The sequence below is a fragment of the Pongo abelii genome, chromosome 4 (assembly GCF_028885655.2).
Source record: "Pongo abelii isolate AG06213 chromosome 4, NHGRI_mPonAbe1-v2.0_pri, whole genome shotgun sequence".
Lineage (NCBI taxonomy): Eukaryota > Metazoa > Chordata > Mammalia > Primates > Hominidae > Pongo > Pongo abelii.
Window position 1 is genome coordinate 76370337 of NC_071989.2, and position 17542 is coordinate 76387878.

The 17542-nt window shown below is 42.7% G+C and overlaps 1 protein-coding gene across 1 annotated transcript; it reads right to left on the minus strand.

Annotated features, from left to right (window-relative positions):
- Nucleotides 1–693: 693 nt before the first annotated feature.
- On the minus strand, nt 694–15188 carry CD180 (CD180 molecule). Its single transcript, XM_002815612.4, has 3 exons — nt 14934–15188; nt 4250–4416; nt 694–2998 (listed from the first exon to the last, which is right to left on the minus strand). Exons 1-3 carry the CDS (start codon nt 15021–15023, stop codon nt 1270–1272), a joined length of 1986 nt encoding a protein of 661 aa, XP_002815658.1. The 5' UTR covers nt 15024–15188; the 3' UTR covers nt 694–1269.
- Nucleotides 15189–17542: the final 2354 nt, after the last annotated feature.

A 17542-nucleotide genomic window follows, 5' to 3' on the forward strand; every position in this document is an offset into this window, starting at 1 on the left:
GTCACCATCTCTATCTCTACCCTAAAATTGGCTATTGAACAGAATCCAGGCCTTATCAATGCACCACTTGAGTCCAGGAGCTCCTGCCAAGCTTGTCTGGCAATCAGGACTTCAGAAGATAGAGGCCTGTGTGAGTATGGCCCTTTAGGCCTAAGTCATGACATTGCTCTTTGTCTATCTGCATTCAGTGGTCCAGGCCCCTGTCCATTGCTGGTGTGATCTTTGGTGACATCCCCAGCCTCAACAGAAACCACTTCTCACTAAGCCAGCTTTACTGTGTTCCCAACAGCTAGCATGAAGGGATGTCTTCTTCCTCATTTTCATGTAAAGGTGCTATTTCAAATGCTCTCTGGAGCAAATAGGCTTTTAAGGGCGAGCCTGAGAACCAAACCACCATTTATTTCACAGTTCTCCTGGAAAAGAGGCTTCTAGGAACCAGATGCCCAAATGAGAAGAGCATTTTGGGTCACAGCCCACCTGCAAATTAGGATCTGTAACATAAGAGCCAGAACATCAGATAGGCAGAGAGAGCCTGCCTGGTTCCTGAACTGAGTGAGGCAAATGTGGAAGAAATTCTAAACCTTGGGGGTGGGTTCTTTTTTTTACAGCCATTCGCACCCTAGGGGCATTACAGAGACCTTACAGACCTAAGGATTAAGAAGATTAATGGAGTCAATTTGATACCAAGTTTCATTTCTCAGACTTTTCTTTTAAATTTATTATGCTTTTCTTTTTTCATTTAAAATAAGGATTGACACTTTGTCCCCAACTAAGTTTCTCAAATGGCTACATTACTGAGAACCCAGACCCAAGCACAATGCTGTAGGGGGGGTGGGTAGCGGGCTGGCTTCAGCTCTGCCAAATTGTGGGGGCTGAAGATCTCCTTTCAGGGGCGGGGTGTGTGGTGCTGGGAGGGATGTCGGTGACTAGAAGGGGAATGGCCTCCCTGTGGGAGACTCCGGGGCCAGCAGTCCTTGCCCAGCCCCTCCCTCTGCTTCCTCCCACTCTTCCACATGCGGAAAGGGCTCTGTGCCTCTCACAGCAGCATCTGACCCTCTGGCCTGAGTGGTTTGGTGTATGTACTTGCCTAGAAGGTTCTTTAGCTCTGGGACTCACAGGAGTAAGAAGCCCAGAAAAGCACAGTGAGTCCCTGCCCAGCTCCAGGAAGCAATCTGAAAAGTCTGATCTGGTCAACAGCAGATGCCAGTTCCTTCACTTAGAGCAATTTTGCTAAGCACATTTATTTGCTTTCTCTGGAAACTTTCAGCACTAAATGTGTTGGTATTTCCACCTGAGAAGGTATTTAACTGCAAAAAACAGCAGAATAGCCAACAATAATAAAAATACTATAAGAAAGAAAATGCCTATGGCTGTAATCCCACAGGACAGCTTGACATCAGATAGCTTAACTCCCCTTAGAGATGGCGGGTTTGCACACGTGGTCTCCTCCAAGCCTTCAAGTTTGTGCAGGTTTTCTTTGTACCATGTTAAGAAATGAATATTCGAGCAAGTGCAGTCCAGGGGGTTATGACTTAAATTAATGGTGCTCTGCTGGGACAAGATGGGGAGGAGATGGGGTGAGATGATGTTAATGTTGTTGGCAGCCAGATTGAGGTAGATTCCCTTAAGATGGCTAAGAGAATCAATGCTGTCGCATGTCAGGCTGTTGTGGCTTAAGTCTACGTGGCTCATTTTTCCCAAGCTGTGGAATGCTTGCCGGTCTATAGAGAGGAGACCACAGAAGGATAAAATCAGAACCTCCAAGCTGTCCATGGTCTGAAGTAGGTTGGTCCTCGTGATAGTCCCATCTTGAAAGTGATTCCCTTTTAAGTTGAGATGCCGGAGAACTGGTAGACCTGCTAGAAGATGCTGATTGCTGGTATCAAGGAAGCAGTAAGTGAGATTCAGAACCTGAAGGAAATGGAGGTTTTGGAAGGGACTTTGTGGAGCATTAATGTGTAAGCGGGTAAACGCCAAATCGAGGAGTTCTAGCTGAGGACATTCTTTGAATGCCTGACTCTGGAGACCAAGAGGCTCATTGTGGCTCAGGTTTAAAGTGTGCAAGTGGGACAGGTTTTTGAGTTGCAGACTGCAGCAGTCAGAAGCCTCTATGTCATTATGGCTTAAATCAAGTGTCTGAAGGTTTCCTAGTTTCTCCAAGCAGCCAACACCAAGGTCAAGTTTCTTCACGTTGCCTCTGATGTAGAGGTGTGTAAGGGAGGGGAAATTGGCAGCACTGATTTGACACAATTGGTCAAAATGATTTACACTGAGAACTAATTTCTTGAGCAAGTTCAGACCCTTAATCCCAGAGGGTAGCCCTTTCAAGTGAGTTGCTGTCAGATCCAATTCCTGGATTTGGGTGAAGCACTGAAATGTGGTGGATGAGATGTCAGAGAAGTGGTGTTTCTGCAGGTTGAGGCTCTCAACAGACATTTCACAGAGTCCCTTGAGCATGGCTGAACTAATGTCTTCATCACCAATGTCCTCAAATGTTCCCAGCCAGAGAGACTGAGTAGTAGAGTTCTGCAGACCATTGAATATAACAGACAAATTTGGAGTTCCTCCAAAGTTCAAACTTTGGAAGACTGTTGAATCAAAAGCCCCAAGCTCAATACCTTTAACATTATTGCCATTGAAGTTCAGACTTAGGTTGGTGGCCTGCTCCAGAGACCTCATGTCTTCTCTAGAGAGGTGGTGTATAGCATTATTCTGAAAATCTAGTACTTTCAGATTCCGTGCTGGGAAGTCTTTGGGGAACTTAATGGAGGAAATATGGTTGCTTCCAAGATACAAGCTTTCCAAGTTTTCCAGATTGTGCACTGGAATAAACTCAAGATTGGATATTCCCGTTTGGATTAAGAAAAGATGCTTCAGTGACTTGGGCCCATTAAGCGATGTTTCTGCCATGAATATCAGGGGATTTCCAGTTAACACAAGTGTGCTCAATTGATGATGGCTTTGAAAAGTGTCTTCGTGTATCCAGTTAATCTGGCACCTTGAAAAGATAATCGTATTTAACAATAATTCATTTGAAAAAAGGAAAAAAATACTTTACAGTGACACACATTAACAAAGTCATCTTTTGTATCATTCAAAATCAAATATAAGAACTTTCTTCAGTATCAACAGATGGCCTATTGAAGAAATTAATTAATAGCCTCACTTCTGAACACTCCGATCTAGATTTTTTTCCAGGTATCTCACCCCTTAGATTGAACCCTCAGAGGTTTGTGCTTGTATTCTAACGAACCATGGGTCATTTGATTGTGGCAAAAATCAAATTATTATTTACTGTTTTAAGTAATACAAAATATATCATATAGATGCATAATAGATAATATATGGTATAAAATACATATATATATATAAATCTGTGTCATCCTGGGCAAGTTACAACTTTTCTCAACCTCTGTATTTTCATCTGAGAAAACCATCCTGGTATTGCACCTAAAAATACTGGATTACACACACACACACACACACACACACACACACACACACACAGATGGCCTCCTCATCTAACCATAAGTTGGATGATACTATGCACCATGGAACCTCACACTGGTGGTTTTAAAGATGAAGCGGTACTATGGATGTGGACATTCTGTCCACAGAATCTGAAGTTGAAGGACAAAATAGAAGAAGTAGAACTGCCGCAAAGGGTGCAGACTGCAGGTACACGCAGAGCCTGTCCCCTCTTAAACACACACACACACACACACACTGTATAGCCCTTTCATTTTCTTCCCTTATTTTCTTGTAATACTTCTTCCTACTGGTTCTCAAACACTGGCTCAGCATGTGGAATCCCAATTATGCCACTATAACAAAACAATGGAACTCATTTTCCAGTTTGTAGGGGGGGCAAAGTAGATGGTGTGCTTTTCTCCTAGAAATTTTTCTTAAATGTCATTACCCAAAAATAAACTATGCCAAAATTTAGCATAGTTTGGCATCTGATTTAGTACAATATTATTTTCATTTTTGCTATCAGTATTCCTTAGAACTGCTCGAACAGTACTATTGATGCAACTAGTTTGAGAGCAATCCACTTTCCTCTCCATTGGTTGATGTTTATTTAAATTATATTTCACCCACATAGAAGTATTTCATGGGGAGGCGTAAACATGTAGTATAAGCAGATTGTCCCTGGGCCCCCCAAAAAGGTCCTGCAAATAAATTGAGCACATACTGTATTTTAACTTAAATAAAATATCAAGAGCACACAAATAACTCAGATACATACCTAGTTAAATCCAAAAAGGTAAGATTCATGAGTCTGCTGAAGGTTCTATTGTGAATTGTAGGCAAAAAATTAAAGCTGAATTCCAAAAATTCTGTTGTGTTTGGTAGAGTGTCAGGGATTTCACTGAGACCTAAATTTTCACAATTATACGTTTTGTTGGCTTCTTTCTGATGGGAGAAACAAAGTAAATTAATATTAGACTTAATAATTTTATAGACTACCTAGCAAAATGATATATGTTTTACCTTCCGAGCAGCAATCGTACTTCTAGTAATCTTTACCAAATATACCCTTGCCAAAAACAAGATGATGAATGCACATTGTTAACTGTAGTACTTTTTTTGTAATAGCAAAATTGACAATAACCAGACTATTCATCAATATAGGACTACTTGAACAAAACATGGTACATTCACAAAATGGAATCCTCTAAAACTGAAAAAAATTTAAAAAAACCCTCCATATATTGATATGGAGTGATATCTGGGATATATTTCAAGGTGAAAAAAGCAAAATGCAGAACAATATATGTAGTGTATAGAGTATACAGTATGTAGTATAATGTACAGAGTATGCCTTTTGTGTAAGAAAGGTATGTGTGAATTTTCTTATATTTGTTAAAACAAATCATGCAAAAACCCAAAAACTGATTGCCTTTAAGAAGAGGGAAGAGACCAGATAGAAGAGCAGGGATAGATGTGAGACTTCTCTGAATGCACTTGGTTTTACAGTTTTGATTTTGGTTGAATGGAAATGTTTAATTTCAGTTTGAAACAAACAAATCAACCTTAGATAAGCACCACCAAAATAAGACAATCAAACATTACATACTTTCGGATGTGAGACAATGTGAGGTATATAGCATTGTCTATGAAGTATTCTTGCCAAAAACATAATTAAACTTGAAACTCATCAAGATTTTAGGTTTAACTTCACATCTCAAAGTGATATGGTGGATTTAAATGGGACATTCTATAGAACAACTGACTTTGTTTTATCTGTGTGTGTGCGTGTGTGAGAGAGAGAGAGAGAGAGAATGAGAGAGGAGATAGTGCTTGTTAAAAGACACAGAGATATAAGATCTACTGAAGAGACATAACCATCAAATAATAGAGTAGCCCTCATTTAGATCCTGATCCAAATAAAGCAGTTCAAAAAGGCATTTTATAGACTGTCAGGTAATTTTGAATGAGGACAGAATTCGATGATATTAAGGAATTCTGGATTTTGTTAATGACAGTGGACTTGTGGTTATTTAAAAGAAATGTTCTTATTCTTCTGAGATGCATATTTAAATATTTAGGAGTAAAACAGCATGATGTTGGAAATGGCTTTAAAATAATCTGGCAAAAAAGGAGGAGAGGAATGTAGAGATGAAGTGAGTGGGCAAAATGCTTATGATTGTCGAATATTGAGATTCTTTGTTACTATTTTTGTATATGTTTAACATTTTTTCTTAACACAATGCTTAAAAAAACTAGCAGGGTGGCATAGACCTGAGGCCTTGCAATCTTGAAGTATGAATTAATTTTAGATCTCTGTATTTGTAGGCTGCTGATACCAGACAGTAGGCTTTTGGGCACAACCCTACACATAAGTACAGATAACTTCGTCATCCTGTGCCCCAGGGTAGTCATGTATTCTGAAGCCTGCCAATCACGTCCTAACACAAGTTATGTGTTGAACTAAGTAGGTAAAAATGGGAGGTGGTTTTTTAGAAGGCTGTAGAACTGTGGGGTCATTATTTATCTGGCTAATGCTTTAAGATGAAGGGTAGTGGGGAAAATAGGAAGGTCTGACAGGGCAGGTATGAAAGTCTGATGGAGTATATTTTGCCTGTGGAGTCTCCTTGGAAAGATACAAATGATCTCTAGGGAAAGTTCCTGCTATGCTTTGAATATGTCCTCCAGAGTTCATGTGTTGAAAACTTAATTGCCATTGTAATACTAAGAGGTGAGGCCTTTGAGAGGTGATTGGATCATGAAGATTCCACACTCATGAATGAATTAATACTATTACTGCAGAGTGGGTTAGTTATCGAGGGACTGGACTCCTGATAAAGCGAGTAAGTTATTGGGTGGCCGAGGTGGGCAGATCACAAGGTCAGGAGTTCAAGACCATCCTGGCTAACATAGCAAAACCCTGTCTCTACTTAAAATACAAAAATTAGGTGGGCATGGTTGCGCATGCCTGTAATCCCAGCTACTCAGGAGGCTGAGGCAGGAGAATCACTTGAACCAGGGAGTCAGAGGTTGCAGTGAGCCAAGATTGCACCACTGCACTCCAGCCTGGCCACAGAGTGAGACTCTGTCTCAAAAAAAAAAAAAAAAAAAGGTGAGGGTAAGTTAGGCCTCCATTTGCTCTGTCCACATGCTTGCTTTCACCTTCATGCATGGAATCACACAGCAAGAAGGCCCTCACCAGATACCAGAGCCAGGCTCTTGGACTTCCTAGCTCCCAACTATGAGAAATAAGTTACTTTTCTGTACAAATTACCCAGGCTGTGGCATTCTGTGATAGCAGCAGGAAACCGACTAAGACAGTGACCTTGGAGGCACAAGAACAAGGACATCCCGGGACCTTGGGCCATCTCTCAGATCATCTCAGGCTCCAGGTGAGTTCATTCAACCTTCCAGCCCCTGCCTTTGCCTGACACATAGGGGTTCACCAGAAGCCCCACTGAGACTTCCCTGGCCTGGAAAAGATCTACTCTGTTATGGACTCCAGATCAGTGGCTTTTCTTATGCTGAGTTACAAACAGATCTGCTTAGTGAGAAACAGAAGTGCACACATCTTGCTTTGCTTTGAAGCAGGAGGCTTTTGAGATGTCACCATTGTAACCTCATTTTCTTTCACTCCAATTTCTGCTTAGCGATGCACTTTCTTGTAGCCACAGAACATGCTCATCTACAGAAAGTCACCAGTTTTCTTTGATATTGTGACAACATTATAACTGCCACTGATGAAAATGCTTTATTTATATGTCCTTGTAATTTATTCTTCATTTTATAGACCCAAAGTCCTCCAGGCACTGCCACAAATCCGCATAATGTCCTTGAAATGCACACTTTGCATTTAAAACTTAGATTTAGCTGACTGGTTGGGGAAAAAACCACGTGTTGCCAGACCTATCCTTGGTGCCCATGAATATGGACGACCCAGAGAGAATATGCATGTGCAGCTGCTGCCCCAATAGTTGCAAAGGTGCTGATTAGCTTAGAGGAGACATTTTTCTTTTCTGGTCTCCTTTGGCATAACTGATGTCACATACGGTTGGAGAAAAGGGACTTCCTCAGTTTGTCTCACTCTATTCTGGCCCTACAGCAAAAGGCTCAATGCTGTCATTTCCCTCCTTCTCCTGAATATGTAAGTGCCCATGATACCTAAATTATTCTGTGCCTCAGCCTTTTGTGTGCTTTACTAAGCACTTTACTGCACTAATGTGATGCAGAAGATTGAGAATCCAGGAGGAGCTCTGCTAAGCCAGTGGCCTGAGTGAGCTCCTTGAAAATAGAAAGCAGGTAAATGAAGTAGCTTGGTTTCAACCCAGTGAAAAACTGATAACGAGTGGATGACGCTACCAAGAGGATCAAGAAGGCCACCATGAGCCTGTGCCATAATATTGAATCATCTCTGGTTAGGTGGAAATGGCAATAGATCCTGTGCCTTTGATTTCTAGGAGAAAGAGGCAAGTGACAAGAAACACAGCTGATGAGAGAATTTAGAAACCAAACACATTTTAGAGAATGTCTAGGGCTCAGCATACACGTAGCCCTTCCCTTATAGCTTTTATAATCACAATTGTATCATCAAAATGGCCACGATGATAGAGGCACCAAAGCACCACATGCTCTGGAATTATCTAGGAAGCATTAGATTGTTTTCAGACTATTGTAATTTTTTAAGGCAGAAGGTACATACACATGCACACACACACTATTATTCACATTCTTTTTGATTGAGAGTACGCTACTGACATCATGACCCTTAAGCCCTATACACCAATGTTTATATATCCTAAAAACAGGGATATTATGTGACTACAGTGCCATTATGAAATTCAAGATATTTAATATTGATACAATGTTATTATCCAACATACTGTCTATATCCAAATTTTGCCAATTGTCCCATTATTGTTCTTTATAGTAATTTTTGTTTTTCCAATCCAGGATCACACACTGCATTTAGTTGTTGTATCTCCTTAGACTCCTTTAATCTGAGACAGTTCCTCAGCCTTTGTCTTTCACAACATGAATGTCTTTTGAAGAATGCAGGCTTATATTTTGCAGAATGTCCCAGTTATGGGTTTGTATGTTCCTCATAATTTGACCCTGGTTATACATTTTTGGTAGAAATACTGCATTAGTAAGGGTGTCTCATTCTCCCTATCAATATTCAAATGAAACATTTTTGAGCATGAGTTCTGGTAGCCAGGGTTCCAGAACAGCACAATGGTAATGCAACAGAGAGTGAAAGGACAAGATGCAGAGAAGGAACACTGGGCGCCAGCAGACAGCATGGCCACCGCCAGGACCATGTGCTTCTGTTACTTTTTCCAGGCAGACACCCACTACCATTGCAGTTTCTCGGATCTCCACATGACCATTTCCTATAAACCCGGCCTTCTCTTCCTAGAGAAGTCTAGAGATGTGGTCAATTTCCAAAGTCCCTTTCTCACCTCTCTGCTTCTGCTGGCTCCAGTGCAGATGGGACTTCTTGATGTGAACTCACACAGCAAGCAGAGCTGTGGCAAGGCCACGCGGTATTCATGACAATTGCCTCATGCCCATCACTATTCTAAGTCAAGGGGCATTCGCTTGACACCCACTGTGCACTGGGACCTGTGTCATCTGCTTTGTCTCCAGCTCTGTCTCAGAGCTGCGCTCCTAGAGCTACATCTGTATTTGCAATCCCTTTTCCCTCTAGGTATTCATTTGCATTTTTTCAATCAGGCTCTTATTTTCCTCCCTTCTGCTGTATATCTAACTCCCTCTCATCCCACTGTATTTTCTTTCCTTGAAAGTGTTGAAACATTTTCTAATTTGGAACTCTGAATTTCACTCAAGTGCTTATTCTCACCTTTTCGGATTTCTCATCTGCGCTTAACACATGCAGCAGCCACCTCCCCATGCATCAGAAGTCTGGGACACTGACCTCCAACCCTTCCTCATTAATCATGCCTCCATCCAAGATAGAGCAAGTCGACTGAGCCAAATCCCAGAGCAACAGTTACTCTCTGAAAACAAAACAAACACTCCCTAGAGAGCACATCCCTATAACTTCGTTGTCAGTCTGATTCCTCCAGGCAAAGGGCATTCCAGTTGCATGCACTTTATTTTCTGTTTGTCTGTAAAGTCAGACTGCTTGGGTTCAAATCCTAGCTCTCAACCACCGAGCTGTGTTCTCTGAGCCTCCCTTTTCCTCAAATGTAGATTGAGGTTAGGAACTTCACCTTGCAAGTTTACTGTGAGGATTAATGCGATAATGTGTGTCAGCACTAAACAAGAAGAGTTAGCGTTTAACTGGATCATCACAACCTCACATCATTATCGAAAGCTATTGGGAAGCCCTTGTGTCTACGAACTTGGAGTTCCTTTCAAAAAAGAGCTCTGCTAACCAGTCCCCCACCCACACCTAGGGACTGAAGGGCTCACTTCTATCATAGTTTTGAGGGAAAAGGATGGCCAAGCTGAGCTCACTTGAAAAGGGGAGGCATGCCCACATTCCCAAGTAAATATTTCAAGAGTGCATCTAAAATGATACTACAATCCAAATCACAGAACACAAATTCCAGCTGCTCTTTGCATATTTATCAGCTTCCAAAGACTTGATACGGGTCGTAATATTTTTGCTTAAGTCACACATATACAGGGACACAAACATTCACCGAGAGAGAGAGACAGAGAGAGAAAACATGTAGCATTTGACAATGGAAGAATCTATGTAGACTACAGGTGTTCACTGTAATAGTCTTAGAACTTGTAGGTGGGTTTGGATATTTTTCCAAATAAAAAGTTTTATTTAAAACTTGTATGTAAAAAACAAAACAATTTTGATCCATCTAAATGTGAAACCTAGAAATAGAAAATAAATACAAAACAATAAAGCTTCTAGAAGAAACATGGGATAATATCACAGTCTTGAGGTAGGCACAAGATTTCTCAAACAGGACAGAAATGTACTGAAAATACAGGAAAAAAAATAAGTTGAGGTATATTAAAATTAAGAACTTTGGGGCCGGGCACGGTGGCTCACGCCTGTAATCCCAGCACTTTGGGAGGCTGAGGGGCGGATCAGGAGGTCAGGAGATCAAGACCATCCTGGCTAACACGGTGAAACCCCGTCTCTACTAAAAATATAAAAAATTAGCCGGGTGTGGTGGCGGGTGCCTGTAGTCCCAGCTACTGGAGAGGCTGAGGCAGGAGAATGGCGTGAACCAGGGAGGTGGAGCTTGCAGTGAGCTGAGATCACGCCACTGCACTCCAGCCTGGGCAACAGAGTGAGACTCCGTCTCAAAAGAAAAAAAGAAAAAAAAAAAAAAAAGAAATACTCAGTACTGCGTAATTTATAAAGAAAAGAGGCCTAATTGGCTCACTGCTCTGCAGGCTCTACAGGAAGCACGGTGCTGGCATCTGCTTGGCTTCTGGGGAGGACTTGAGACGCTTACAATCATGGCAGAAGGCAGACGGAGAGCAGGCACGCTGCATGGTGAAAGCAGGAGAGAGAGAATGACAGAGGAGGTGCCACTCTTTTCGATGACCAGATCTCAGGAGAACTCATTATCACCAAGACAGCACCAAGCTGTGACGGAGCTGCCCCCACACGCCTCCCACCAGGCCCTACCTCCACCACTGGGGATTACAATCCAACATGAGATCTGGGCAGGGACACAGATCCAAACTATATCAGATCCCAAGTGGCGAACTGGGCCTAAATTTTAAATAGAGCCAAGCAGCCACTTGCTGACTAGAGGTCACACATGTACTCTGAGTTTCTGAAAACCCCCATCTGTGTTTAATTTTTGAACTTTTTGATCTCACCTGAACCAACCAATCAGGGCTCAGCTTTATCAACCAGTCAGGGTCCAGCTGCACCAACCGATCAGAACTAAGCAAGTTTGAATCTTTCCGCTGCATAAATGAATTTGATTGGGAAGCTGAGTGGGAAATTTCTCTCTATGGAGGCCAAGTTCGTCATTTGTTCCCTGGAATGCACCTTCCAAAGGCTACGTGCCGAAGGCCGTGTCTCCTCAGTTTGCGAACTGTTCATTGGAATAAAGTCTCCTTCCTCAAATTCCACTTCAGATAACTTTTGTTCACAGGCTTAATAGGGTAATGGCGGTCACATGAACATGCAGACACTGCGTGGTTAACTATGCATGAGCTGAAGGGGGAAGAAGAAAAGAGGAAAGGAAAGCAGCTGGGAAGGGTGAGTAAAGTTCGGGGTAATTTACCCTTGAAAAACGGCCAAACCCTTAAGTCAAAGGCAAGAGTTTATTCTTTCAGCCACCCCTCCTTTTATCCCTTGCCAGCAGCCTGGAAAGTTCCAGACTCTCAGGAATAAGTTCCATTTGTCTTTGCATCCCCCAACTCCCCCCCTAGTATCCACACAGTAGAAAGGGCTCCCTAAACAGCCTTAGAATCTTGTTCTTGAGAGCTCACTCACACATGATAGTTGAAACAAAAGAAAATACAGATCTGATGCTAACTGAATAGCTGACAAGGTCATTTAAAATCAGACTTCTTTCAGAGGGAGGGCTGCAGGAAGGTTGTTGTATTGGAAGGTTTCAGTTTCATCTGGCTTATCCAAAAAGGAAAGACTTTGCTGTCACACAGGGCTAGGCTTGCAGGCCCTAGAACCCTGAGCACCACTCCTGAGACATGAATAGCACTGAAGGCCCCAGAACAGGCAGCCAAAGGACTAGGGGGCCTCCCCCGATGCAAGGATTTCAGAGTTAAACTTGTAGGTGTTTTAAGAGTGGGGCATTTAAAACAGCCTGCTTCCCAATGAGCTGGAATTAAATGGTGATGTTATCCTATTGGAGGCTGTCGCCTGGAAGTGATAACCTATGTTCCTGATCACTGGGGGGATGGTGCCCTCATTCCTACCCATTTGTCATGCCTCCCAAATGTCTGTATGACATTGACCTGAAACCACCTTTGCAAAATTATGACAGCAAGAGAAATATGACATAGTTGACTCCATCTTACTTCTAACCTCCAGTTTCTCCTTGGTCATTCCTGGGTGTAGACCAAGCTGAATTTGGGATGAATTTAGTTTATAGTTTAACCTTAAAGCAAGGATGATAATAGCCCTTCTTAAAACAAAAGCACCTTTTTAAAACTAAAGAAAGGTCACCCGTTAGGATTATGAGAGGGACTTGAATTTGCCTAAGATGTTGGCATAGTTACTCCTTACTGTTCAGGAGCCATGTGGCCAGAGGTCAGAAGATTTGTGACTTCCCCAATTACTCCTGTAGATAACATCACTATTATAGCATCTAAGAATTTTTTTGAGATATCTTTCAGACTAACCCCACCCAGACTCCTGACTCACCCCATCCTGTGGCCTCACCCAGAAGTGGACTCAGAACTGAGGACCATTTTCCAAAACCTTATGACTTCTTCCCCAACCAGTCAACATTTGCCATTCCCGTGTACCCTGCCCACCAAACAATCCTTGAAAACTCCTAATCTCCAAGACTTTGGAGTGATTGATTTGAGTAATAACTCTGTCTCCCACCTGGCGTGGCCAGTCTCACATCAATTAAACTTTCTTTACTGCAGTGCCATAGTCTCAGTGGATTGATTTTATCTGGGCAGTGGGCAGGAAGAACTTGTCTGGCAATTGCAGACCTTCCAACCTGAAGGATGAGGGGACAGCCTTCTGGGGCTGATAGAAATGTCTTACTCTTCTCCTTCTGTTATGGGCTGAATTTTGTCTCCCCCACCACCAAATTCATATGTTGAAATCCTAACCCACAGGACCTCAGAATGTGACTGTATTTAGAGACAGGGCCTTTAAAGAGGTCATTAAGGGAAGCTGAGGTCATATAGGTGGGCCCTAATCCAATCTGACTGGAGTCCTTAAAAGATGAGGACATTTGGACAAACAAAAAGACACCAGGGACGCTCATGCACACAGGAAAGGCCATGAGAGGACACAGAGAGAAGATGGCCATCTGCATGCCAGGGAGCGAGGGTGCAGAAGAAGCAAACTCTGCCAACACCTTGATCTTGAAATTCCAGCCTCCAGAACTGTGAGGCAATCAATTTCTCTTGTTTAAGTCACCTAGTCTGTGCTATTCAGGTTTTTTGTTTGTTTGTTTTTGTTTTTTGGTGTATTTTTTGTTTGTTTGTTTTAAGACAGAGTCTTGCTCTGTCGCCGAGGCTGGAGTGCGGTGGCACAATCACGGCTCACTGCAACCTCTGCCTCCCGGGTTTGAGTGATTCTCCTGCCTCAGCCTCCCGAGTAGTTGGGATTACAGGCATGTGCCACCATGCCCAGCTAATATTTGTATTTTTAGTACAGACGGGGTTTTGCCATGTTGCCCAGACTGGTCTCAAACTCCCAGTCTCAAGGCATACACCCACCTTGGCCTCCCAAAGTGCTGGGATTATAGGCGTGAGCCACCACACCTGGCCCAGTCTGTGGCATTTGTCATGACAGCCCAAGCAAACCAACACACACCTTCCCAGCCTTCATTTCTCATTGGCATGATGCCTCCTCTTGGACTGCTGCTGATTCCGTCCTAATACCAGACCAACAAGACTCTGCTTACCCAGCTCTGAGCCTTACCCCAGCGCTGGCTTTGCTCTGCTCTTCCTGATCCTCTGATCTTCTAGTCCTGCCCCAGGGCAACTCCACATCTGGCTACTCTTGGCTCTTACTCTTCTTTTTTACCTCAACCCAGACCAGCAGCTCACCAAGCCACCGAGACTCATGGTTCCTCCTGTATGTAGCCCTTGTCTGACAGACCACGTGATATTGATCACTTGCGGGGTCAGAGAAAGCGGGAGGAAGTTTGAAGCATTTTAGAGGATGGCAAGAGAAGGAGGCCCTTCTCCTTTTTCTCTCATCACCCCCTCCAAGAACTTCCCACAGGTTGATAAATATTGCTATGGTCCGAAACAGAAGGTGCAATTTGGCTCTATTCTCAGATTTTCCTCCTATGGGTTTGTAAAACAGATGGAGGGCTGTCCAAGTCGAGGAGAGAGCCAGACTCATTCAGAGTGATCTTTTCAATGCTCGAAAACCTGGCACAGCCCTGTCTTTACTAATTCTCACCCTGAGAGTCAGGAGACCAAAGGACTCATTGGGATAGTGGCCATGTGAGAGTGGGGATGTTAAACCAACAGCTCCCCCAGTTTGAGGCAGGTTTAGGGGTCTGCTTTGTGCACAGAGACCCTATTAATATCTTATGACCCGCTTGGGATTATTTGGGTGGAATTGTTTGAAGAGGAGAAAAATTCTCATTGCTTCCTATTAAGATGCCACCAGATGATCCCCTGGCAGAGTTCTTTGGCTCCTTTCTCACAATAATGAAAAAATTATATATATACCTCATTTCCTTTTTAAAGACACTAGATATTGGGATGCCAAGGCTCAGATTGGACTGCGTGCTAAATCTCAAAATTTTCAGACAGTTTAATCTGCATAAAGACAAACAGTTTGGACTCACCTCAACGCACATCTGATCCAAGGAGGTGATGACTTTACAGCCAGCAGAAAACAGCACCACCCAAAAGAAGCAGCTGACGTCAAACGCCATCACAGGACCGGTGCAATCCTAGCTTGGTGGGTTTACCTAATGCTTGGAGCTGAGAAATGGAATCAAACTGTGAAGGCCCTGGCAATTTGGCAGCCAGAGAGGTACTCAGAAGGGTGATCTTGGAACAAGAAATGCTGTTGACTGCTCAGCAATCTGTGGCTCTGTGCTGAAAAAAAAAAAAAAAAAAAAGGAAGTCCCTTTTGCATACCACCCATCTTTGCCAAAAATAACTGAGGGCCCAGCCCCAGAATGGCCCATTGCATTTCCTGGCACTGAACATGAATCAGTTGTGCAGTCCCTTTGGGCTGATCACACAGACTCTCATTGTGATGGTTCCAATTGACTTTATGCCAACTTCAAGCACTTGGCCAACTCCAACAGCTTCTGGTCCTTTTCCCCGAGAGGGGCTGTGGAAGCGAGGGAGCAGGCTTGAGAGTGTATCTGCTCCTTGAGCCTCAGCTGCTGCCCTGTCCACCTTGTCCGTCCCCACCTCTGGTCTTCATATAGGAGGAAGATTACTTCATCTCTTGACCTGGCGGTTCAGGCTTGTTAAAGCAGTTGGGGTGGACTCCTCTCTTGTTCCCTCCTAACCTGGCCTGGGGAAGTAGGAGACACTGCCATAGATAGAGCAGCCTGGCTAAAGGAGAGTAGAGTTAGGGATGCCAGCCTTGGCTCTGTTTCTTCTTAGAAATAGCTTTGAAGCAGGATTACAATTACCTTTATTATGGAGCAAGATGTGGCAATGATTAAAGAAAGCCAAAGTTCAAACATTCCTCAATAGGCTGCATTTAGCTACCTGTTCTGTCTGTTCTTCAACCCTCTGGCATACAGGATATATTTGGTGTTACTGTTCTCCCACTCCATTTCCAAGAGCCCAGTTCTTAGTATCAGAGTTCACAATGACTTAATTACTACCACCACCACCACCACCACCTCTACCGTATTACTATGATGAATCAAATGACTATAGCATCTGCCATTTATTGAGTCCTTACTATGTGTCAGACACTGGGTCAGGTTTAATGCAGTTTTTTGCTGCATTTTCCTATCCTCGAATATTTCCACATATTCTATAAAAGAGATGTTATTATTTCCCTCATTTTATAGATGTAGAAACTGATGCTTAAGAGAAATTAAATGATCTCTCCAAGCCACACAATTAGAGAGTGGTGGATTAGGGCTTCAGATCCAGAAAATCTCACTGCAGAGACTATGCTGCTACTCTTCACGGTTTAAGAAAGGACTTTGCCTCCTGAAGGAGCTGAAGAGTAGATGGGGCGAAGAATGTTGTTCATCTGGAGATTTCAGAAAAGATGCTAAAAAGCAGAGGGGATTGGAGGAAATATGTACTTGGCAGTCTGCTACGCCCGCTACACATATTTGGGCTTTTCCTGGTCACCCTTAAAATGCCATCTTCATCAACAAAATCATCTCTGAAGATGCTATCAGCAAGACACAGTCTAAGCGAACCCAGACCAATGACAGACCACCTTGCTTCAAATAAGACTTCCATCAGTGTATATTAGGAAGAGCTGAGGACTGGGAAGGGTCTAGTGCTAGACCACAGATCCTTGCTTACCAACTGAGTGACCTTGGGCAAGTCATTTCACTTCTCTAAGTCCGTTTTCCCATCTGAAAAACAAGAATTATAATTCCTGTTCTGCCTACATCACAGAGTAATTATGAGGATCAAATAGGATCATGTATGTGAAAATGCTTTTCTTACCTTAAAGTCCCACATAAATATGCAGAATGTGAGGCAAAGACTGAGTAACGAGTTCCGATGTCATGTAAATATCACTCTCAGGAAATTGTCTCCTGCCCCAGAGATGTTGAAAGGCATATTACTTTCCTTCTTAAAGAAAGGTCTGATGGCTCAGTTAAGGCCATCAGATTTTGTCATTTTCTGAGGCTATATCATTTGCATATGATTTACATGTGTTTGCATAATGAATTCAAAAGACTCACTGCAAGTATATAAGAGTAAAATGAAATGAATGAATATGAGTGACCTTCTGCCACAGTATTCAAATCACATATTCAGGGCATAATACCCTGAAATATGAAATAGATTAAAATTTAAACTATTGCAAACAGATGAGAAGATAGGTTTTAGAGTTTAGAGGCAAGAATGAAACTCTTATTTGGTCCCAGAATTTGGATATAAAAAACCACATCCTCTTACAGGTCACCCCATCCAAATGATGTTCATGCCTGAATTCTCTCCTACACACCCCTTAATTCACCCCTCTCTGTAGACAAAAACATACTCTCTGAATTATTTTTCAGTCTATTCTGAAATGCCTCAGGTGACAGAAAGCTCATCATCCCTCACCCCCCAATGGTTTTGGCCAAGTTTGACTGTTTAAAAGGTTTTATCTTATATTGAACTGTCAAAGTCTCCTTTGGCTAACAGAGTAAGTTCAAGGCCTTTTCTACCTTCAAGTATTTGAAAATAGCTACCACGTCCCTGAATCTTTCTCTTTCTAGGTTAAAAATCTCTAGTTCCTCAAACTATG

Excerpts from the sequence above, each read along its gene's own strand:
- CD180 (XM_002815612.4), bottom strand. The coding sequence starts at position 15,023 with ATGGCGTTTGACGTCAGCTGCTTCTTTTGGGTGGTGCTGTTTTCTGCT. Across the intron at positions 4,417-14,933 it reads TGGATCAGATGTGCGTTGAG|AAAGAAGCCAACAAAACGTA; the intron begins GTGAGTCCAAAC and ends TTCTCCCATCAG. Across the intron at positions 2,999-4,249 it reads ACCTTTTTGGATTTAACTAG|GTGCCAGATTAACTGGATAC; the intron begins GTATGTATCTGA and ends TATCTTTTCAAG.